This window comes from Lepidochelys kempii, chromosome 8 (assembly GCF_965140265.1).
Source record: "Lepidochelys kempii isolate rLepKem1 chromosome 8, rLepKem1.hap2, whole genome shotgun sequence".
NCBI classification, from domain to species: Eukaryota; Metazoa; Chordata; order Testudines; family Cheloniidae; genus Lepidochelys; species Lepidochelys kempii.
Genome location: NC_133263.1, coordinates 29,494,907 through 29,520,299, shown reverse-complemented (window position 1 = coordinate 29,520,299; position 25,393 = coordinate 29,494,907). Strand labels below are relative to the sequence as shown.

At 44.0% G+C, this 25,393-nt stretch overlaps 1 protein-coding gene across 5 annotated transcripts in view; it reads left to right on the top strand.

Annotated features, from left to right (window-relative positions):
- Positions 1-25,393, top strand: part of LOC140915737 (rho GTPase-activating protein 7-like) — a 171,297-nt gene that overhangs the window by 8,402 nt on the left and 137,502 nt on the right. For 2 of the 5 annotated variants that reach the window (XM_073355940.1, XM_073355941.1), the window contains exons 2-3: positions 9,377-9,456; positions 10,897-11,062. In XM_073355940.1, coding sequence (XP_073212041.1) covers positions 10,948-11,062 — 115 coding nt within the window. In that variant the 5' untranslated portion in view covers positions 9,377-9,456; positions 10,897-10,947. Of the gene's footprint in view, positions 1-7,883; positions 7,963-9,376; positions 9,457-10,469; positions 10,541-10,896; positions 11,063-25,393 lie in introns of those variants that run through there. The other 3 variants (XM_073355939.1, XM_073355943.1, XM_073355942.1) reach the window with 3 other exon arrangements.

Genomic DNA, 25,393 nt, shown 5'->3' with positions numbered 1-25,393 from the left:
CAAGATTATGTCCTTCATGAAAAAGCTGGTAAACTATACCTACCCCATTCCCCCAAAATGTATTCAACCTCCCTCACCAATCTTTGTTGGAAACAGACACTGGTTATAATAGGACTTGGATCTGAATATTCATAATTATACCTCTCCTTTAGATATGGGCCAAAACTTAACCTCCTGATCTTTGGGAGAAAGTTCAGATGAGAATGTGTGGGCAAAAGCAGGGGTGGTTTTGTTCTGGATCCTAAATGTTTTCTATATTATCCTAATTTAGTATCTGCATGAGATCTGAGAGGAGGAGGAAAATGGTGCCACTTCTCTGCTTGGCAGGCCTGTATTGTAATCTACACAGATGCAAGAGAATGTGATAAATTATATGCACGTACCAATAAAGTTGTCATGCACATAAATTGATCTTACAAACCAGGAGACTTCAAAGGCAAACTAATATGTTTTTATAAACAAAGCTATTTATTAGCAATACAAAACTTGGCTGTTATGCCCATGAATCAGTATATGCAAAGTAAACTAGCAGATATTTGAGGCATAGTTGAATTTTGGCTTGCCTACTATCTCCGAAGCAGAACTGCTGCTTTGACTCTCTTTGCAAGCCAATACTCGCTCTTGTTTATGTACTCTGGAAGAGTTTACTTTTGCTTCTAAAGTCATTGTTCCAGTTAAAACACCTGTTTAACAGTTAATCACTACTGCAACACAAATTCCTTTAAAAATGAAGATGAACAAAGTGAATACTTTTGTATACAGCACTAAGTTACAAGGCAGAATGCATTTCCTCTATGAGCATTACATAATGGGTAGGAAAAACATTCCGGAGTCCAGTAGACAGAATTTATTCTAGTTTAAACTGAACTAGTATTCTGCTTTTTTGTACTTGGGTAAATCTCTCGCAGTAGAGTAAATTGAAGTAACTCCACGAAAGTCAATGGAGTTAGTCTAGTTTAACATCAGTATAAATAAGAGCAGAATTCAGTCCAATATGCCAAAAGTTCTAGATACTGTTAATTGCTGCACTCAAGAAACCACTTAGGGTATGTCTACACTACGAAATTAGGTCGAATTTATAGAAGTCGGTTTTTTTGAAATCGGTTTTATATATTCGAGTGTGTGTGTCCCCACAGAAAATGCTCTAAGTGCATTAAGTGCATTAACTCGGCGGAGCGCTTCCACAGTACCGAGGCAAGCGTCGACTTCCGGAGCGTTGCACTGTGGGTAGCTATCCCACAGTTCCCGCAGTCTCCGCTGCCCATTGGAATTCTGGGTTGATATCCCAATGCCTGATGGGGCTAAAACATTGTCGCGGGTGGTTCTGGGTACATATCATCAGGAACCCGTTCCCACCCTCCCTCCCCCCGTGAAAGCAAGGGCAGACAATCATTTCGCGCCTTTTTTGTCTGCTGCCAGCCAAAGATGTAAAGGATAGATGGAGTGGGTCAGAACAAGAAATAGACCAGATTTGTTTTGTACTCATTTTCCTCCTCCCCTGTCTAGATCACACTGCAGTCAGTCACAGAGAAGGCACAGCGAGGTTAATCTAGCCATGTATCAATCAGAGGCCAGGCTAACCTCCTTGTTCCAATAACAACGATAACTTTGGTGCACCATTTCTTATTGGAACCCTCCGTAAAGTCCTGCCTGAAATACTCCTTGATGTACAGGCACACCCTTTGTTGATTTTAGCTCCCTGAAGCCAACCCTGTAAGCGGTGTTGTCAGTCGCCCCTCCCTCCGTCAGAGCAACGGCAGACAATCGTTCCGCGCCTTTTTTCTGTGCGGACGCCATACCAAGGCAAGCATGGAGGCCGCTGAGCTCATTTTGGCAATTAGGAGCACATCAACCACCACACGCATTATCCAGCAGTATATGCAGCACCAGAACATGGCAACGCGATACCGGGCGAGGAGGCGACGTCAGCGCGGTCCCGTGAGTGATCAGGACATGGACACAGATTTCTCTGAAAGCATGGGCCCTGCCAATGCATGCATCATGGTGCTAATGGGGCAGGTTCATGCTGTGGAACGCCGATTCTGGGCTCGGGAAACAAGCACAGACTGGTGGGACCGCATAGTGTTGCAGGTCTGGGACGATTCCCAGTGGCTGCGAAACTTTCGCATGCGTAAGGGCACTTTCATGGAACTTTGTGACTTGCTTTCCCCTGCCCTGAAGCGCATGAATACCAGGATGAGAGCAGCCCTCACAGTTGAGAAGCGAGTGGCGATAGCCCTGTGGAAGCTTGCAACGCCAGACAGCTACCGGTCAGTTGGGAATCAATTTGGAGTGGGCAAATCTACTGTGGGGGCTGCTGTGATGCAAGTAGCTCACGCAATCAAAGATCTGCTGATATCAAGGGTAGTGACCCTGGGAAATGTGCAGGTCATAGTGGATGGCTTTGCTGCAATGGGATTCCCTAACTGTGGTGGGGCTATAGACGGAACCCATATCCCTATCTTGGCACCAGAGCACCAAGCCGGCGAGTACATAAACCACAAGGGGTACTTTTCGATAGTGCTGCAAGCTCTGGTGGATCACAAGGGACGTTTCACCAACATCAACGTGGGATGGCCAGGAAAGGTGCATGACGCTCGCATCTTCAGGAACTCTGGTCTGTTTCAAAAGCTGCAGGAAGGGACTTTCTTCCCAGACCAGAAAATAACTGTTGGGGATGTTGAAATGCCTATATGTATCCTTGGGGACCCAGCCTACCCCTTAATGCCATGGCTCATGAAGCCGTACACAGGCAGCCTGGACAGTGGTCAGGAGCTGTTCAACTACAGGCTGAGCAAGTGCAGAATGGTGGTAGAATGTGCATTTGGACGTTTAAAGGCGCGCTGGCGCAGTTTACTGACTCGCTTAGACCTCAGCGAAACCAATATTCCCACTGTTATTACTGCTTGCTGTGTGCTCCACAATATCTGTGAGAGTAAGGGGGAGACGTTTATGGCGGGGTGGGAGGCTGAGGCAAATCGCCTAGCTGCTGGTTACGCGCAGCCAGACACCAGGGCGGTTAGAAGAGCTCAGGAGGGCGCGGTACGCATCAGAGAAGCTTTGAAAACCAGTTTCATGACTGGCCAGGCTACAGTGTGAAAGTTCTGTTTGTTTCTCCTTGATGAAACCCCCCGCCCCTTGGTTCACTCTACTTCCCTGTAAGCTAACCACCCTCCCCTCCTCCCTTTAATCACCGCTTGCAGAGGCAATAAAGTCATTGCTGCTTCACAGTCATGCATTCGTTATTCATTCATCACACAAATAGGGAGATGACTACCAAGGTATCCCAGGAGGGGTGGTGGAGGAGGGAAGGAAAATGCCACACAGCACTTTAAGCACAGCACTTTAAAAGTTTACAACTTTAAAATTTATTGAATGACAGCCTTCTTTTTTTTGGGCAATCCTCTGTTGTGGAGTGGCTGGTTGGCCGGAGGCCCCCCCACCGCGTTCTTGGGCGTCTAGGTGTGGAGGCTATGGAACTTGGGGAGGAGGGCGGTTGGTTACAGAGGGGCAGCAGTGGCAGTCTGTGCTCCAGCTGCCTTTGCTGCAGCTCAACCATACACTGGAGCATACTGGTTTGGTCCTGCAGCAGCCTCAGCATTGAATCCTGCCTCCTCTCATCACGCTGCCGCCACATTTGAGCTTCAGCCCTGTCTTCAGCCCGCCACTTACTCTCTTCAGCCCGCCACTTACTCTCTTCAGCCCTCCACCTCTCCTCCCGGTCATTTTGTGCTTTCCTGCACTCTGACATTATTTGCCTCCACGCATTCGTCTGTGCTCTGTCAGTGTGGGAGGACAGCATGAGCTCGGAGAACATTTCATCGCGAGTGCGTTTTTTTTTCTTTCTAAGCTTCACTAGCCTCTGGGAAGGAGAAGATCCTGTGATCATTGAAACACATGCAGCTGGTGGAGAAAAAAAAAGGGACAGCGGTATTTAAAAAGACACATTTTATAAAACAGTCGCTACAGTCTTTCAGGGTAAATCTTGCTGTTAACATTACATACATAGCACATGTGCTTTCGTTACAAGGTCACATTTTGCCTCCTCCCACCGCGTGACTACCCCCTCAACCTTCCCCCCTCCCTGTGGCTAACAGCGGGGAACATTTCTGTTCAGCCACAGGCAAACAGCCCAGCAGGAATGGGCTATACTGAGTGTCCCTGAAGAAAAGCACCCTATTTCAACCAGGTGACCATGAATTATATCTCACTCTCCTGAGGATAACACAGAGAGAGAAAGAACGGATTTTGGTTGAATGCCAGGAAACATACACTGCAATGCTTTGTTCTACAGTGATTCCCGAGTATGTGTTACTGGCCTGGAGTGATAAAAGTGTCCTACCATGAAGGACGAAATAAGGCTGCCCTCCCCAGAAACCTTTTGCAAAGGCTTTAGGACTACATCTAGGAGAACCGCAAATGCCAGGGCAAAGTAATCCTTTCACATGCTTGCTTTTAAACCATGTATAGCATTTTAAAAGGTACACTCACCAGAGGTCCCTTCTCCGCCTGCTGGGTCCAGGAGGCAGCCTTGGGTGGGTTCGGGGGGTACTGGCTCCAGGTCTAGGGTGAGAAACAGTTCCTGGCTGTCGGGAAAACCGGTTTCTCCGCTTGCTTGCTGTGAGCTATCTACAACCTCCTCATCATCATCATCTTCTTCGTCCCCAAAACCTGCTTCCGTATTGCCTCCATCTCCATTGAAGGAGTCAAACAACACGGCTGGGGTAGTGGTGGCTGAACCCCCTCAAATGGCATGCAGCTCATCATAGAAGCGGCATGTTTGGGGCTCTGACCCAGAGCGGCTGTTCGCCTCTCTGGTTTTCTGGTAGGCTTGCCTCAGCTCCTTCAGTTTCACGCGGCACTGCTTCGGGTCCCTGTTATGGCCTCTGTCCTTCATGCCCTGGGAGATTTTCACAAAGGTTTTGGCATTTCGAAAACTGGAACGGAGTTCTGATAGCACGGATTCCTCTCCCCAAACAGCGATCAGATCCCGTACCTCCCGTTCGGTCCATGCTGGAGCTCTTTTGCGATTCTGGGACTCCATCATGGTCACCTGTGCTGATGAGCTCTGCATGGTCACCTGCAGCTTGCCACGCTGGCCAAACAGGAAATGAGATTCAAAAGTTCGCGGTTCTTTTCCTGTCTACCTGGCCAGTGCATCTGAGTTGAGAGTGCTGTCCAGAGCGGTCAGAATGGAGCACTCTGGGATAGCTCCCGGAGGCCAATACCATCGAATTGTGTCCACAGTACCCCAAATTTGAGCTGGGAACATCGATTTAAGCGCTAATCCACTTGTCGGGGTGGAGTAAGGAAATCGATTTTAAGAGCCCTTTAAGTCGAAATAAAGGGCTTCACTGTGTGGACGGGTGCAGGTTTAAATCGATTTAACGTTGCTAAATTCGACCTAAAGTCCTAGTGTAGACCAGGGCTTACAGTACAGAACATCTTTATTGAATCTACACATTTATGAATGAGATTATAAATGCTTATGTGCTGCTAGGTGGAGCTCTGAATATTACCTGTCAATTTTTCTAAATGGAGATTAAGCAAAGTAAATCCCTCATAGTATCCGTTACAAAAATTTTGTATACATAAATGCAGGTATAGATGTATAATCTAACTGAGGAATTCAGAATTGTTCCATTGATTTAAAGTTAAAACAAAACTTGGATCTGAAGGAGAGGAGTGCCTTTACTATCGCTTACCTAGACCTTAACACTTTGCTATCCTAAATTATAGTCATTCTAAAATCCACTGTTTACCCATTTTAACCCACATGTCTGTACCAATATGGAAGACATCTTTATAACTGTTCCCCATAGAATTGTTATGGCAAAATTGGAAAGGGTTTATAAAAATGACAGCTCAGCTAAATTGACTTAATTAATGTGTATCAAAAAGCTTCAGCAGAAAATTATCTTCCAGAATATGGACAACAGGATCATGAATACTGAATCTTTCTGCCAATATTGATTCTTTGTCAATAGGCCCCTTCACTACTATATTCTCTACTTAACTCTCCATCCTCTGTTAGTTATTATGATCATTTTAGGAGAGCCAATATACATCTTGACACTTGAATTCCACCTCCACGCAAAATTCCATCTTAATAAAATGGAATTTTTGACCAAATAAGGAGTTTATAATTGGGACAATAGTCAGTGAAAGCTGGCAAAATTAATATGTATTGGCTAGTGCTCCACAAACACCTACTGGATGTAATGGCTGACTTTACTGTGTGGGGGGGTGGGGGGTGGGGAGAGTTAGGTTAATCACATTCTAACTCTTTTTAAAAGGGAAAAGTGCACCTTTTGTTATCAGATAATGGCCGGGGCTCTAGAGCGCAGGTATTTTCTGGTCTATTGAAATGTGTGATGGCCAAGTCAAAGGATGAAGTGAATAGTGAATAAACACTGATTTCCCAATGAATGTGGGCTAATCAAACTCCCTGTAGAAAAGTCATAGGCTTATAAAGATTTGCATGAAATCCTGAGTTATAAAACAATTTTTTTAAAAGCCAGTATGATTAAATTAATAAATAGTTTGCATTTCTATAATACCTTCCATCCTGTATGCCTTGCTAATGATTGAGCACTACATTCCCTACTCTGTGCTAACTTTGTGCTAAAACTCTAGAGAGAGAGCTTAGGGCTGTAAGGCACAGCACCAAAATGATTGCTACACCTTCCTCCAGTAGTTACAGATTTCTTTTTGCTGGGAACAATACCTACTGGAGACATGGATTCAATAACATGTCTCCCATCTTAATCAGGATTGCAGCTTCAGTAAATCTCACACACACACACACACACATTGCTTGCTACCCCGCCGTGGGCCAGACACCATGTTTCACCGCTCAGACATGTTACAGGGACAGGCAGGCCAAGAGGAGGGTAGAGTAAAAGAGCCTTTACGACACCTTTTATACCTCCAGGATTCTGGGCTGCTTAGAAGGCAGGTGTGGTCCCCTGTGGAAATTAGTAAGATCCTTCTAGCTCTCAGTGATCTTCTCGGCAGCCCAGAAAAGCCAGTGTACTTGCCCCCTTATCTTAAGTGTTTTTCCTGTCAACCCTGTCAGTTTTACAGGAAAGAATCCAGTAACTTGTCCTGGTTTGGTTTAGCAAATTCCTTTAGACTGGCAATTTGAAGGAGGCTGGTGTTATACCCATCTTAAAAATGGGTACAAAGAGGTGAATTGACCTCAAGCTTAGGCTACAAGTCACTATCTGAGCCAGGAAGAGATCTCTAAAGTCCTACCCCCAATCTCACCATTAGGCCACATTCCCTTCAACCCACCCCCAGCTTGAAACTCATACAAACTATAAAACATCCAGATAATAGGGAAATTTTCTATGCAACATTTCCAACCCAAAATATTTTAGGTTATTAGAATACATATTTAATAACATCAGCTTAGTTACAGGCAAAGGTTTTTTAATGACTCTTTAAATTGATATTAAAATAACATGAAAACTATCTTACTTGGATTTATATCTGACTAGCAGGGTAGCTGCAAAAGCTCTCCAAGCTCTACTTTGGCTGCCCCATAACTACTGCAAAACTAACGTGTTCATATGTCGTTCTCAGCCTCAGACATTTTTGTGCCATACAATGGGGGAACTGGACTTTCCTGCTCTCTCAATTATAGGAAGTGAACATAAGAGACATGTCCAATGTAACTTTATTTTTTAGTTTCACCACATTGCTGGAGTTCTGCTTTTCAGATTTCAAGGGGATTAGTCATTCTCTTTGCCTACTGCTGGAGTCCTATGGGGTTGTCAACTCATGGGCTTCAGTGCTAGGTAGAGCAGAGATGCCACCCTGCACTGGCAGGATCTATCAGTTTTAGAGAAGGTGAAATTAGTCATCTTTCCTCTTGTCAGGTTTTGACGTCACCAGGCCTTGAGAACACACAGAAGAAACAAAGATACAAGGCCACATCCAAATGCAGCAATGGTCTTGGTGAGAATTACGTGTTGGCTGATTGAATTTTCTGACTTAATAGGTCTAGCATATGCAGTGACATTCTCTCTATGTTCAGTGGGCTTTATGCTTGCGGCCCCTACAAATTCTGCTACATGCTGAACTTTTCTCCAACAGAATCACCAGCAGAGGCCCTCAGTTTTTCAAACTCTGGTAATACTCAATTTATAGGTAAAGTTGTACCGGCTGCAGGAATAGAAGCAGTGGATTTTTAACATAAACATTTATGGTAAAGTTCTACCTCATATCACTTCCCCATTAAATACTTTCCTTTTGAGGCAAGATTTATTTCCAAGCTGCTTCATCGACACTCAGTTAGAGCTTGGGATATGCCCTTTGTATAGTGCTGCTTCTGATATAAGGCTAATATACCGATGCCCATGTGAAGTACATGTTTCAGAATGCACAGCTTCACATAGTGGATGCATATGCTGTATTACTTCCAAAGCAGGTTTTTAAAAGACTATTTATCTGGAGATAATCTACGCCTGGATGTGTTTAATAATGCAAATCTGTGCAACTGCACATGCATCTTTGGGTGAAAACTGCTGTCTATCATCCCTGAGAGCTAGTCTATTGTTCTAAACCAGTGGTTCTCAAACTTTTGTAGTGGTGACCCTTTTCACACAGCAAGCCTCTGAGTGTGACCCACATTATAAATTAAAAACACTTCTTTTTATATTTAACGCTATTATAAATGCTGGCGGTGAAGCGGGGTTTGGGGTGGAGGCTGACAGCTCGCGACCCCCCAGGTCATAACCTCACGTCCCCCTGAGTGGTCCCAATGCCCAGTTTGAGAACCCCTGTTATAAACCCTTGGGCAGGCTCAAATGGCTCAAACAAACCCTCAGCAGACATGCTTCCTCTTCCACTCTCCTCCTCCTGGAAATTATCCCTGTCCAGAGCCCAGGATAGGCCAAAAACAGCTTTTTCTAGACAAGTGACACAGCTATAAGGAACAGTCTTGTGCTTTCAGTATTAGATGTAGTTTAGATATTTTTCAAAGGTTTTATGGCTCCTTCTGAACTCTGTGCAGTTAGGCTCTTGATAGGAATGGATACAAGAAATAGTTATCAATTAAAACAGAGCCTCAGAGCTATTTTAGGAGTGTTTTTCTGTAATATATCACATGCAATGTATGTGACACTGGGGTGAGTTGTGGAAGTTTTGTTGCTCTCTTCTGGGATGAGCCGCTTAACTCATGAGCAACATCACCATTCATGAGTAATACAGCCATCCCAAATGCATGCCAATAAAACTTGTCCAGGATATATTCTAGCTACCTATGTCAGTATAAAACTAAAAGTTGACCAGGTTCTGCTCAGCAACACTAATAGCAACTAGGTTATTCTGGTCTTACTGAGAACTGATTTGATCACTTTTATATTACCAGGTTAATTGCTTGTGAAAAGTGCCAAGTGACATGGAAACTGAGATGCAAACAGGCCTGAAGGCAGATTAACTCCAGAAAAGGTCAGTTACAGGGCAAGTTTCCTCACCGCTTCAACCCTGACCTTGAGGGACCCCATTTTACTAGTTCAGTCTCCAGGGCAAAGTCTATCCTTTTTGGCAATCTGGTCCAGTGGTTTCTAAATGGGATTCTAAATGGGAACTTGACTGACCCAGATTCAATTTCCTGCTCTTCCACAGTCTGCCTGTGTGATCATGGACAAGCCACCTAGTCTCTCTGTTCCTTCATTCCCCATCTGTAAAATGGGCATAAATATCACTTCCCTACCTCAAGGGCCTATGGTGACGAACTCAGGCACTGCTGCCCTAGCAGGAGATGCTGTTACATAAACTTCACGTTCTTTTCCTTAGCAAATATTCAGTCTTTGAAAGATCTTGTGGGTGTTAGTTTTGCTATGCAAGGTTGTGGGAGCTGTGCAAGTAGCAGCAAAGTCAATCCTTGGGCAATGGCAGAGACAGTTGCTCCCAGGGTATCAGGCACTGTTATTTGGCTGAGCTTCTTGAAAGAAGGGTTTCCTGCAAGCTGTTTGTGACCACCTCTGCTCCAGGACTGGTGTATGTGTGTAAATAAAACAAGTTACAGTTAAACAAGTTACACTTAAAATATACCCAAAATCTGTATGGCTGAAAAGCCTACTTGCAAGGCCCTGGACACCTGCTACCACTCATCAGAGGAGCAATAAGTATCTTAGATACTAGATAATGGAGGCCATTAAGTACCTTTAGATAGTAGTTGTGTGAGAAGCAGTATTGCTCTAGGTAGGTAAGTAGGGTAATTAATTAATCAGAACTTTAGGGCCTGATCCAAAGTCCTTTGAAGTCAATGAGAATCTTTTAATCAGGCCCTCAGTGAGGTTGAGCTGATACTAGAGGAGAAACTTCCCATTATGAAATTGGGGAAACTGGACTCTTTGTTTCAAATAGTTAAAAAAAAATGCAGCCCAAATAAACAATTGCAACATAGTGAAGAAAACTGCAGGCACGAGCGCTACCATGCACATATAACATAAAAAGCAACTACAAGAAGGAACCTGGAAATGATGAGGCATTCCCCATACAGTTAATGCAAAGAAGCTGGAAACTCAAGGTACATTGCATTGTCTAACATTTCATTCCTGTTCCAAGTGACGCCTTGTTGCCTAACTTGTTATTTATTGCTTTGCATGGCAGACCATCAAGTCTGTTTATAAAATGTGGCTGCTGAGATGCAGAACTGCATTTTGCTCTGAGGCACAGAGGACCCAAGTGGGCTGCTATTTCCTTTACAGCACTGCCTGACCCCAGATTGTTTGGAAGGAGGGCTCTCTCTCTCTCTTTCTCATTCCAAGAGGGGTGTTAACAAATTACATGCAGACTTTTCCTAGAGAGTAACTTTTCCTGTCCAGTCTAAGAAGAGAAAGCTGGGAGAACTGAGTTCTCAGTCTGCTGGGTTTTTTTTTTCAGGCTGTTGGATCTTAATGGGCTAATATTGCCTCTGTGGATTTGTTAGCCGGGATGGCATACCCAGGGAAATCTCATTTGAGGAGATCCTTCAGTGAGCATATCAAGGACTCAACCAACAAAGCATGGGATGTGTTCTGGAAGAGCGTGAGAGAAAAACGCTTATCAGGTCAGTCACAGGGGATACTTATTCTTATTCAAGCGGTGGAAGTGGCAGAAAATGAAAATGTATGTGCCCCTATTCCAGTGGAAGAGGCGCCTTAAAATTATGTGTTGCACTGGTATGTCATTGCAGAAGGTTAGGTGGTAATGGCCCTATAGCCCTGGCTGTTGCTTTTTCACCTATGTGACCGAGTAGATGTTTAGATTGATATTCAGCATGGGCATCAATTTGCAGAATCTCAAGTACTCTGCCTGAGTTTCTACCTCTAAATATTTAAACTGCTTGTCCTTTTGCTGAAGTTTTGAAGACACTTTACTGATTTGGAGGCATTGGCATATCAGACTCTTACAGTCATAATTGTCAGGAAATGTGAATGTTAATTCACAATGAGGAGTTTCCCAAGCACCAAGAAACTGCTTGGAATCAACTGTGCTGTGGTTTTATAATCTCTGATGAACTGATCTCTACACATGACATGGGCATTCAGCACTTATTCGTGTCAGACAAGTATGTAATAAGAGTAGTTGCATAATCTGGAATTCTGTCAGATGTTATATTGCAAAATCTCTTACATCCTATTTTCTGTGCACAGCCTCTAAATGATTACTTGATAATGCAGAGACATGTTGAATTCTGACACTCTAAACAGGGAGTGGGAGTCACACAGTAAAATAAAATCAATGCTTGTAAAGTGTACTCTATATAACGCCTCTTCAAAGAACACTGCTGTTATTAGAAAGCATTATTTTTAAGAAAGGGAGCCTGACTTTTGGGTTACCAACCTGACAGTCTATAGCAATAAAACATGCATGATTGTTTAGAGGACGTAAATTATATTAGGTAGACAAATAGGGCAAGTTTCTCCCAGAACTTTGACTTCGAAGTTGTCAGGTTTGAAGTAAAAGTTCTATGTAAACACAGATGATATGAAGCTAATCCTCTCCAGAGCTCTCTTCTTGGACTGTAAAATCGAGGAATGGGACATGGTGATATTTTTCACAATCAATCCAGCATTATAAGGCAATGTTAAGGTTGTTTTTATGGCAATTGGCCCAATTTCTAATTGCATGGTGCAAAAAATCCCCCTTACTCAGCTTTGACTCTCCCCTGACTGCCGTGGATGTTAATTTGTGTATGGACTGATTAAGAGCTTCCGGATTTAGTCCCTTGTTAGGGTTCTGAGTCACAAATTTAATCTCTTCTAGTCAGTTTCAGTGGACCTGCACTAACTCTCTCAAGAGCAGTCCAGACAGAACAAGTGTGAAGGCAGCCAGAGTAAATGACAAAGGGAAGCTTGACTAAAATTAGTAATAAGGCAAACATGGCTACTTTTAATTCCTTAAATCTGGGAATTGCAACAGTAAGAGTAGCATTTAGGTAAATGAACAAAACATGCAATAAAGGATCAGAAGATTAGTAAGACAAACTGGAACTCTCATTGGGCTTATTTCTCACAACATCACAAACCCAGTATTAGGAGAGCTATTATAACCTTCAGTCGTTAGGGAGGGAGCTGAATTAAAAGCCTGGGTCAAAAGCTGTGGGAAAGATCAGAAATGACAAATCTGAGCTTTGCAGCCAGCCCTTATCCTTACACATAGTTGGAGGTTGTTTGGATCTGGCCATTAAAAGTTCATATCTGGGGCTGAATTTAGGAGCTCTGAAGCCAATGGCATTACATCAGTTCACATCAGCAGAGGATTTGATCCATTATCCTTTGGTTGCACATCCTGCAAATGCTGACATAAATATCTGCTCATTCTACATACAGTGGAAGCACCACTGTGCTACACAACTATATCTTCACAATATAACACTGTGTTGCTCTGTTAGAGTTAGATGGCTGTCTTGAAGGATATAAGTAATGGTACAAGGAGGTGTGATTCTAGTGCAGGTAGGCATACCTGCTCTAGGTTTAATCTCGCTGGCGTGGATAAAAGCAGTAGTGAGAATGTGGCGATGTGGGCTAACCACCCCAGTACAACCCCACTAGAGACTCTGGGTATGTACTTGGGTTGCTTGTCCGTGCCACCACATCTTCGCTGCTATTGTTACCTGTGCTAGCTAGATCAAAATTAGTCTGGGTATGTCTGCCAGCACTGCAATCACACTTTCATTTATGGTGTAGATGTACGCTTAGAAAATAATCAGAGGGAGTGTTTAAGTGCCAAGCACCTATCAGGAACAGGCTCATGGTCAAACTCCCATTGAAAGCCTGTCTGATCCTACACCTTGCAGGAGTCCTACTTTACTGCCTGACGTCTACATTCGGTTCTCTTCTGGAATCATGTGAAAAATCCTCTTACATTTCTCAGGTGAAAAAATATTCCTATGGATTTTTTTGGCCAAAAATGGGAAATTCTCAACTCTCTCACACACAAACCCATTGCACTGCTCAGAGAAAGGTTGCTTTCCTGTCTGGACAGGACCAAAATCCTGACATTTACATCTACTCATAAGGAAAAAAAGCCAGATTTTACTTTCTGAGAGCAGAACTCTTCTTAAAAGAATTATAAGCAAGAAACATGTAATGGATTGAGCAGCTGTACAGAATGCTTATACTGCACTGTAAACACTTAATTCTAGAGGCAGAGCTTCCTGTTGCAAAGTTTCCCACTGTCAAGGTCTGTTCAGATCAAGGATTCTAGTCCCATCTGCATGGTGGTTGCCTTAAGTTTTCCAGTTTTGCTGCAGATAATTAACCATACCTCAGCATTTGTAGTATCTCCTAAGTATTCCTTGTAATAAGCTTAATTGGTATCTATCAAGCCAAGGCAAAACTGAGATGCTTTTAAGAATGACCACCATACTACAGCTAAATCAGCTTCCAAAATGTATTTACTATAATCCAAGATAAGTCCCTGAAATTCTATCCCTGAGCTTTTCTGCCTTCATGTTTTGTTTCAAAGTATACACAAATGTTTTGAAATAGAGCTGGCTGAGTCCTGTAAAAACAGTGCTTGCAAACACTCTATCAAATGCCAAACAGCTGACAGCTGTATGTTCATGTCCTCTTAAATGTTGCTCAGATGACAAGGTGGTTGGTTGTATGGCAAATAGCCATTCCTACTCATTAGTGCACATGTATTTCTACGCAAGCAAAGGTATTCCTGAATGTACACTAGGGACTGTGCTCATGACCAAGAGCAAATAACATGGCACGTTTTCATTTTTATATTTACAAATTTTAAATTCTCCAGCTGGTTGGTTGAAATAGCATGTGACTTAGGTGACCAATCACATAGTGCAAATAGTCAAACTGAATAGCTGGCAAACAGCTCATAGACAGACATTGTGTGTCTAACCTACTGTGCAAATTAGTTTTAGTGTAGCTGATTTCGGAAAAGGCCTGGAGATCACCAGTACGTAATCTAAGACTAGGGTGGCCAGGGTACTATAACATTTTTGGATGGTTAGCACTGAAGCTTCAGCATATGCAACCCATGCTAAGACTTGGGGTCCATTCTCCTCCGTTGTGTTAGTTATGTGAGGAGCATGGAAGATAGAGGCATTTTCTAAATGGGCAGCTACTCAAGACAGGCAATTTCCCAAAGATATATATTTAGAAAGGTAAAATGTAAGGAGGGTTTTTGTTGTTCCTACTACTGAGCTATCAGAATTCTTCCCCTGCATATCTGGATGCAGAGGCTCTGGATTCAGATTGCATTGTGATGTTCACAGCCCCCCATCATGCTGTTACAGTACAAGAAAGCCATCGGTACAGTTTGCAGAGACACCAGAATTCCTCTCATATATTTATTAGACCACATGCCGATTGCAAATTACCATACTGGCAACCATTCAAATATGTACCTGATAGCGAAAGCATCTCCATATAGAGGGAAAGAACCTCTCCCAGATGTTAAGCTCGTGCGCCATGGAAGATAAAGAATAGCAATAAGTGATGCAGTTGAGATTAATTTAAGGAGTAACTGGAGTACATCAGACCTTTACTTTCTTCACAAGAAGTCTTTATTGGATATTAAAAGTAACAGATACAGTGTAAAAATCATTTACAATCCAAGTTCTTACACTGTATATTAACAGGTCCAAATGAGCATTGTTATCTCTGTATCCATATTGCTAGAATCGTGTGGTTAAGGTCTGAGAAGTGACTGCAAAACTGGCATCTTCTTACTCCCTTTCTTCCAGTGTATATTCTGGCACTTCTGACTGTTTTACTTATGAAAGCACATTATTCCTGTCAGCATGCAGAGAGGGAGCTGGACTTATGATTTCCCCGTCCTTGCACTGAACTTTGTCCTCTTTGAACCTGAGGTCAGATTTCATTATCATAACACTACCTTCTTCTGATTTAACAGTTTTGTGGATGATCCTGAATTTTAAACTCAGGGCCATGTTGACCTTTCAGCTTGGCGATTCCTGCTAGGGGGAGATGTGGGAGCGGGCACTCTCACTTCCTTTCCCTTGACTGAGGCTGGGCCTACACTACAGAGAAAGGGGTGTGATTCAGGTACACATACACGCACTAGCTCTCATTGAGTTAGCACGAGTATAAGTAGCAGTGTAGCTGAGATGCTAAAGGTAGTGGCAGCGGAGGCATAGCTGAGCTATGTCAAGTACATACCCGTTGGTTTTCAGGTGGATTTGTGCTCATCCATGCCTCCACTGCCACTAGTTTGGAATTGCTAGGGACTTTCCTGCTTTTTCTGTCTGATGTGAAATTTCACCCCTCACTGCCCCAGGCAGAGAGAGGGATGTGGGAGGGGTGGCAAACCATGCGTTCCCTCCTCCTGCCTGAGGGATAGCCATTCTTGGATTGCTTGGTGCTGAGAGGGCGACAGAGCAGATCAGGGTGGCTAACCCAGAAGGTATGTTTGGGTTAGACCACAGCCCTTCTTCATCAGAAGAACTGAATAGAGTGTAGCAAGAGCCACTTCCCAGCATGCTTCTCATCAGTGCCAATGGATGCTGTATACCTGCAGGTCCCTCAGGCAATGCACCTCTTCCTCTTCCCAGTGTCCCACAGCCTCCTGGGAGTGAGAAATTTGCCCAGAACATGTAAGATGTCAGTGGAAGACTTTTTTTATTCAAATGAAAAGGCCCACTGAATGGGAACCTACTACCTCCTGATGGGCTTTCTATCACCCAGGATCCTGTCCTGGCAGACCACCCCACAGGGTCTCCAGCAGTTGAAAAAACAATTGGATGGCTGTGTCACAGTGGGCACACAGCACCTGTGAACCTCACTGTACAAAATGGCCAGGGCAGCCAACTGAGTTCAGTAGATTTCTCACCAAAGGGGCTCCTATGGAGACTTGATTGTAATTTAAAGGTGTCCACCTCCAGTAGGCCCCCAGGTGAGAACTGTGGTACAAACCACTAGCTTTCCCCCCTGGGTGAAACCCTTCTTGGATAGAGCAGACTCTGTTGGGACAGAAGATGTAGCAGCATAAATGTTGCACAATGTAGCTTTCCCCACTGAACATTGATGAAACAAGAACTCATCTTGCTGAGACTTTCAAATCGTTGTTTCTGCTTAGACACCATCCAGGAAAAGCCAACAGGTCCCGGAACAAAGTCACATGCAGACAATGGGCTGTGAACTTACATCGGGGTGATATTTCACTTATTGAGCCTCAAAATTACTTAGCCAGAATTAAAATAGATGGTTCTGCACTCTAGAAAGAGCTGATTATCTCTACTTCTGATTAAAAGTACTTCTATCCCTCTCTTCAGGACATAGGTAGCCTGTTGCTCAACAGCTGCAATTACTCTCATATGAAATAATCTTTATTATTTCCACTGGTGGGAGATGCTAGACGAGTTCTGCAGTTAAATAAAACATTCTGTTCATAAAATAAATACAAGCTCTATTGGCCATGACAGTAATAAATGTCCTAGTTACTTAAATTGGCTTTATAAATATTTTTCTTTAGGAAGCTTTGTGGGTTGATGGTAGAACTGTCCACTGCTGACATAAATGGCTTGTCTTAACCTCTGCAGAGAAAGAGAAGAGATTTACACAGTATTTATCCCACTTACCACTTGTAAGATTTCTTATAAGTACCATTCTCCTTCCTCGGATGTCAATGGAAGGATTTAGAAGGGTCATTCCAGAGGAGAAAGTGTAGTTGTTCCCAGAGGTTACACAAAACTCTGTTAAGTGAGAACATTCAAATAGTTTTTGTCATGGCCCTGATTTAGCTCCTCCTGCCGGACGCTCACCAGGCTGATGTGATTGGATCCCAGCACTTTTAGCTCCCTTTTGGTCCGTGTAGGCTCTAGGCATTTTCTATATATGGCCCCTAGGCTCACTCCCTGGTTACAGATTCTTTGACTGGTGTCCCTTTTTGGAAGCTGGACCATGGTGCAGCTGCTCAAGCCCCAAGACTCCCTAGTAACTTAAGCACAGCTTTCCAAGGGCTCCATCCTTTTAGGTACTCCAGCTTATAGTTTAACCCTTCAGGAATATGTGATAGCTGAGGCGAAATAGGACACAGACTTTGCAGAAGGATTTATAAAACATTCACTCTTTACTTTAGTCAGCACAAGAGATATATGTGTGTGGGCAAAACAATAAACACCATTCCCTGCCTCAGTTTCCTTTCCACTCTTGAATGTTCTTTGGGATTTAGGTTAGTGTCCTTTCAGGGTTCTAATCCCCTTTCCTGGACCTTGTTCCTCCAGCTCAGGGCTTCTCCCCAGAGCATATATTCTCTTTTTTCTGACCAGCTTCGGCTGGTGCAGCTGTCAAATGGTCTTCTCTCTCTCAGAAAGTATGGCCCTTTGTGATTCCCAGAGTCTCTCATCATCTGAGTTTTTAAACACCAGTCCTAACACCTGGTTTGTTTGTTCCCCTTCTGGGGATTTTTCCACTCCTCCAACCCTCTTCTGTGCAGACCATCTGGAATAACTGGATTCTTCCAGCTCAGTCACCTTCCTTAGCACACCCATTTTCCTGCCAGAGCACAGTTCTTAATATTAATGACTTCATTTGTTTGTTCTGTAGCTTCTTCCAGACAGGAAGCGTAATAGGTGACAGGGTCAGTGTCAGCCAATGGCTGATTTACTGCACATTGAGGGGTGGAGTGAGTTGTCGAGTTCATAATATCAAACTGAGCTCATCAGTTGTGCATAGGAAGGCGCCCCAAATCACCAGTTTTGCTTCACAATAATCATGGGCCTGAGGTCCAAGTTCAGATCTGGATGGAGTTTTAGATAGCCTGCTCACCCCAAAGATTAGCAATGTTCAGATGTAGGCTTCTGTTTCTGCCCATTACCGAGATAGACCATGGGGTTTAGCCCCTCCCAGAGCAGCTCTACACGGCTACTCCAGTCATGATAGTGTTTAATAGGCTCACTCAATCCCTATGACTACAGATACTTCTCTGACCATAAACAAATCTCCCAACACTTCATATGTGACTACGAGCTTGGTTGTCATCCCAAACATTCCTTTTCCATCTGATTGCACCCTAAGATTTCACACAATGCACAACAAACAACTCTTTGCTGGCCAAAAGCATAAGTGGATAAGTTCATGGAGGATAGGTCCATCAGTGGCTATTAGCCAAGAAGATCAGGGATGCAACCCCATGCTCAGGATGACCTTAAACCTCTGACTACCAGAAACCTGGAGTGGAAGATAATTGCTACAATTGCCCTGTTTTGTACATTCCCCCTGAAGCTCTAGTATGCTGGATCCAGGATACTGAGCTAGATGGACTTTTGTCTGACTGGTTTGTATGGCTGGTTTTAGGTTCCTGTGGTTTGGGGTATTAAAGAAAGGAGCACTTCCTTGGATGCTCACTGCATGAGGCTCACCTCTTTAGTGCTGCTGTGTTTATAAAAGATACAGCATATACCCCTGCACACAATAGGGCTGCTCCACTGATGTTAACCCTTTAGTGATTGCACACATCTATTGATTGGGATTATGGAAAGGAAAAAATGTCTGCTACCTCAGTGATTAATGAAAAGAGCTGTGTGAGATGTTCACAGCAAAACCCCAATGCCAGTGAAACATAGCTGGGTTTGGAATCCATTATATGCTAGAAATGCCATCTACTTTTACTTGAAAAGCTTGCTAGCCTTCTGAGCCAAACTTATTGGGGCTGATTTTATTGTTTTGTGTCAAAACGAAGTGAAAGTTATTGGCTTAAGCACACTGAGTTTGGGGTAGATTTGGGGGGGGGCGGTTATAGATGTGAGTTGTGATGTCCCACTACTGTGGGTTCCTTTGGGGAACCAAAGAGTCTATAAATCTAGGCTGTGATTTTCAATAAAGCCTTAAGAAGTTAAGGGCCCAGCAGCTAATTCCCTTAGGTTCCTTTGAAAATCACAGTGCTAAATTGATTCCAAAGTCCTTCTATTGAAGTAAACAGGTGCTTTGACTAGGTGTGGCCTGCAGAAATAAGCCCATTATTATTACCAGCAATTCTGGAAGAGCTCACTTTGGGCCCTGACCCTAAATCCACTGAAGACTACATTAGTGGGCCTTCGAATCAGGTCCTGTTTCCAGATGAGAAACCAAGAGCCTGGTGGGAAATATCTAGAAAGCATGAAAAGGATACAAGAAATGAAGTCAATATAAATCCTTTCAAAAAAATTTTTCCTTTACTTTGTATGGCACTGGCAGAAAAAAAGGGCAATTAAAAATATCTTTGGTATATATTTCTTTAAACAATCTCACTATCTCTGGGCATAAGACAATGACCTAGGGCTATAACTCCCTTTGATTTTTAAGACAAACTTCCTAGGATGGAGCACAGTGGAGCAGCCTAAATTTTGGCTTAAAAACTGAGGGTGTGATACCGCCCAGTGGTAATAAACAGGAAACATTGGCAAATAGAACAAATAAGGTGCCATCATGTTTGGAAATCTCCTAATGAAATCAGAGGGCCTGCATCCATTATTTCTCATGAGGAGTTTGTCACTCCTTTATATCTTGTAAGTGCATAACTTGTAAGTTGTAGGTGCACAACCAGCTGTTATCTGGTCCAGGAACATATTAAACTTCAACTGTGCTATGTCAGGTTTGCTGTCCAAGTTAAACAAGACAACTGGGAGTAGATGTCCCTTCCCCACAAGGAGTTTATAGACCTGCACATTGGAATCTGAGGGCCTGTGCAGCCCTTATTGTGTATTGTTTAATTTGGCCACTTAAATTATGGACTGGTCTCTCTGAATGGTGTCACATTATTTTTCACCTATGGCTGAACTTTTCTCTTTCCCTTCTCACTTTCCTATTGTACATGTTAAATCTGTTTGGTTTACAATGGTGACAAACAGAGAGGGAATGAAATCTTCAGCAAGATTCCATCTCTTCTTTGCAACTAGACCTACAGTTTGGAAATATAAAAAAGGGGGCTGTGTGAACAGAGCAATCTTTTCCCTGGAAATCAGCAAGTACAGTGAGTAGCAGTATCTGTCATGGAAACCTATCAGCAAAGAAAAACCATCATTCTTTCTTTACTATATATGTACAGAAAAAAATTCCCTTCTGATCTCTTTGGATGGCAGGGTGCTGGTGGCAGGAGACTTTAGTGACAGGTCTTTAACTTTGGAATGGGCTCCCTCCTTGCTCTGATGAAGCCTGGGATTTTTTACTTCAAGGTTTCTGTTGGAGGTGAATAGGGTGTGTTGGCTGAATTAGGGGGATTATTGTTGGAAGGTGTTTTAACCATTGTTTCTTGTCGCTTTTATGGTGCATAGACTGGGAAAGGCCCTATGTAAATAAATACATACAATGGGCTCTTCTCATTCCAAATTCTCTCCTCTAAATTACTGAAGCTTAAATTGCTCATGTACTTCTCTAAATCTATCCTGTCCAGCTTCCCATCATGATTCATTGAAGTAGATGGAGGGTAGGCAGGTCATTTGAAAGCTAATTCCTATCACAACATGACCTTTAATAGAACATCATATGTTGGACATTACGGTCTCCCCTCTCTTACTAAGGAAGAGGTCAAGAGAAGCATCTTAATATTAATTAGTGGAAGTCTCCTCTTGGCCTTTGGTATATTTGTACGCATCATAAACTAGGCACTGCTCTGCTTGGGGGAGATGCAGAATGGCAGGGAGTGCAATAGATTGGAAATGAGGTACCTTGGCAGCATCTGCCTGCACAATGCCTAACTGTTCTATTGTCTCATTGTTAGGAGTATTAATTTACAAAATACAAACGAATAACAAGGGCTTTCCTCAGCAACAAAGAGCACTTTCTCCAGAGTGAAGGAGTACTTGTGGCACCTTAGAGACTAACAAATTTATTTGAGCATAAGCTTTCGTGAGCTACAGCTCACTTCATCAGATGCATGCATTAGAAAATACAGTGGGGTGATTTTATATACCCAGAGAACATGAAACAATGGGTGTTATCATACACACTGTAACAAGAGTGATCAGGTAAGGTGAGCTATTACCAGCAGGAGAGCGGGGTGGGGGGAAACCTTTTGTAGCGATAATCAAGGTGGGCCATTTCCAGCAGTTGACAAGAACATCTGAGGAACAGTGAGGGTGGTGGGGGGAGAGAAATAAACATGGGGAAATAGTTTTCCTTTGTGTAATGACACATCAACTCCCAGTCTTTATTCAAGCCTAAGTTAACTGTATCCAGTTTGCAAATTAATTCCAATTCAGCAGTCTCTCATTGGAGTCTGTTTCTGAAGTTTTTTTGTTGAAGAATTGCCACTTTTAGGTCTGTAATCGAGTGACCAGAGAAACTGAAGTGTTCTCCGGCTGGTTTTTGAATGTTATAATTCTTGACATCTGATTTGTGTCCATTTATTCTTTTACATAGAGACTGTCCAGTTTGGCCAATGTACATGGCAGAGGGGCATTGCTAGCACATGATGGCATATATCACGTTGGTAGATGTGCAGGTGAACGAGCCTCTAAAAGTGTGGCTGATGTGATTAGGCCCTATGATGGTGTCCCCTGAATGGATATGTGGATACAGTTGGCAACGGGCTTTGTTGCAAGGATAGGTTCCTGAGTTGTGGGTTTTTTTGTGTGGTGTATGGTTGCTGGTGAGTATTTGTTTCAGGTTGGAGGGCTGTCTGTAAGTAAGGACTTGCCTGTCTCCCAAGATCTGTGAGAGTGATGGGTCATCCTTCAGGATAGGTTGTAGATCCTTGATGATGCGCTGGAGAGGTTTTAGTTGGGGGCTGAAGGTGATGGCTAGCGGCGTTCTGTTATTTTCTTTGTTGGGCCTGTCCTGTAGTAGGTAACTTCTGGGTACTCTTCTGGCTCTGTCAGTCTGTTTCTTCACTTTAGCAGGTGAGTATTGTAGTTGTCAGAATGCTTGATAGAGATCTTGTAGGTGTTTGTCTTTGTCTGAGAGGTTGGAGCAAATGTGATTGTATCGTAGAGCTTGGCTGTAGACAATGGATCGTGTGGTGTGGTCTGGATGGAAGCTTGAGGCAGGTAGGTAAGCATAGCGGTCAGTAGGTTTCCGGTATAGGGTGCTGGCTGTGCTGACAGAAAGTAGACGCAAGACCCCTGGGCTCAGAACACTTGGGATTTGATGCTTAAGCTTTTTTTTGAACAAAACCTTTCGGGTCAACAGTTCCTAGTCTCTTTTAAAGGGGCACGCACACATGAGGATAGATTCAGGCTTTAATAGTCTCGACTTCAAAATGTGTAGAAAGTAAGTGCAGGCTTGAGGCATGTTGTTTTCATTGCAGCATGTTAGTGTTAGCAGATATCAGGACTAAAGCTCACTGTGATTTTCAGTTTCCAATTACTCAAATACATGAAAAAAGCTGTGACATCAATTGCAACATAGTAGTGTGTTTGCTTAGAATAAAAGTAGTAACTTTTTGTCTAATGATGCTTATAATTGCAGTGAGCCTAAAGCCATGTGCATTAAAAAAACATTAAACAAAATTGTTTAAAACTCTTTAAATATTAGCAAGAAGTTGGGTCTAAACATAATGTCTGACACTCCTAAAGTCAGTGGGTTCAAATCCCTTCAGGAATAGCTCGTCTCTTCCAAGGAGAACACAATTCCATGCTGTTCATTGAATCTGGATCTTTCAGATGTGACCTTCAAACCCAAATCATGTCTGTTCTCCATAGACATTTAGAGAGGGGGAAGAATTACGAACCTGCCTCCAAACACCCCTCAGTGGGGTTTTCAAATTCCAGATCTCTCTCCTGAGTCTATTTCTAATCCCATGGAAACTCTTATATCAGTGTGGGTTTTCTCATAGTATGTTTGACCAAAGATGTCCACCCTGCTCTGTTGTGCACCCTAAAAGTATGTGGTTGCCACTCCAGAGGTGGTGTAGGATGCATAGACAGTTGTTGGTAAAGTGACTTGGGATTAAGGGCCATATAGACAGTAAATGTAAAATGTTCTTGATCCTGTGATCAACTGAGCATGTCTGATAGTTTAGGTTCTTCTTCGAGAGATGTCCCTGGGGGTGCTCCACTTCAGGGCAAGATGCGTCCCAGCGCCTTCGATCGGAGGTTTCCACAGCAGTTCCCCTACGGGCTGCGCACGCGCTGCGCCTGCCTCTCGAGCTGTCAGTGTTTGAATAGCGTGTGCACAGCCTGGGCTCCTCAGCTCCTTCTCTGCCCTCGCCGGCTGGAGACGGAGTTCAGCAGTGCTCTTTGAGACTAGCTAGTTAGTTTGTTGCTCAGTTTAGTTAGATAGTTTCAGTCATTAGAGTTCCTACTTAGATAAGTTACATTAGCTGTTGCATTTATTTCTTAAAGGAAAAAAAAAAGAAAAAATCTAAAAAAAACCTCCGTGGTTTCAGACATGCCTGGCTCCCCAGGCTTCAGGAGATGCGCTTCCTGTAAGGATGCCATCCCCATCTCGGATGGGCATTCACAGTGCGTACGCTGTCTGGGGGAGTCTCGTGTACCCCAAAAATGCATCCACTGTAACAAATTTAAAGCACGGATCCTCAAGGACAGGGAGCTCAGGCTTAAAATGCTGCTCTGGAAAACTCCCTCAGACCTGCATCTGACCCTGGCCAGCAAACCTCTGTGACACCCTCCAGAGGCAAAGGAAAAGCAAAAGAAGGGCCAGCTTCCTCTCCCCTCAGGAGCTGTTCCTCGGGGAAAAAGTTAAAACCGGCTCTCTGGTCTCTGCTCACTATGGCTCCGGGGCTCAGCACCTTCCACGCGGCAGGCACCTCAGGCACCGACTGTGAGTTGGCTGCCCCGCTACATGGTGTGGAGGCTCAGGGCTTCCAGTTGCCCACCTCTTTCAGCTCTCCTACGGCCACCTTTGTCAGTACGGTGCCGAGAGCTTCTGCAGTGCCGACAGTACAAGCTGCGGCACTGTCCTTTGATCTTGCGGCACTGCTTTTACAGCCGCCGCTCTCAACACTGAGCCCCCTGAGGTCTCCAGCCTCCCTTGCAGTGCCTACCTCAGGGGCTCCTACTCCACGGAGCCAGCTTGTGCCCCCGGGACATCCTTTGGTGCACCAGCAGATGCCCCAGCAGACTGCCTCCACCAGCTACCCCGGCACTGACTCCTGGTCACTCAGCTCCACTGCAGTTTTTACAGCCAGAGGAATTAAGGGTGTCCCATACTCCTGACTCTCTTCTTCTCGGCACCAGTCTATCACCAAGACCTTTAGCACCCTACCTTCAGTACTCCCCTACCCCTTCAAGCCCCTCCAATGAAGTGTGGGAGGCTGAAGACAAGGAAGAGAAAGAGGAATATGATGACCAGATGTTTTCCTCTCAATACTCTCCCCAGAGTCAGTTACCCACACCTGAGAGATGCATTTCAGCACGATCTCCATATCCTCAAGCCTATCCACACTGGTATGGCAATCCCTGGATGGGACCACCTGTGCCCCCCTCCCCTGGGGCAATGGCCATACTGGGGCCCATGGACCTACACCACACCACACTCAGGTCTTCCACGGGCTGCCAGGAGGAAAGCTGTCAGACCCTCCCCACTGCTGGCTTACACTGAAACCCAGATAAGACCTGAAGTGGCCACCACCTCTACAGAGGACACTGCCCCGCATACCTCTTCTATAGCAATAACACCACAAGATGCCATGGTACCCCCACCATCTCCCGCTACTGATGAGCTTGCTCACTTTCAAGAGTTGTTTCAAAGAGTAGCAGAAGAGCTCAATATTACCCTGGAGGAGGTACCTGAAACACACCACGAGCTTTCCGACATCCTGCAAGCTAGGACCTCTTCCAAAATAGCCCTACTAATTAATGGGCCATTGTGGAACTTGCTAAAACTATTTGGCAGACCCCAGCTACAATAACACCCACTAGCAAGAGATTGGACCACAAATATTTTGTCCCATCTAGGGGTTCTGAGTTTCTATTTACGCACCCCTCACCTAATTCACTAGTGGTCAACGTGGCCAATCAGAAAAACGAATC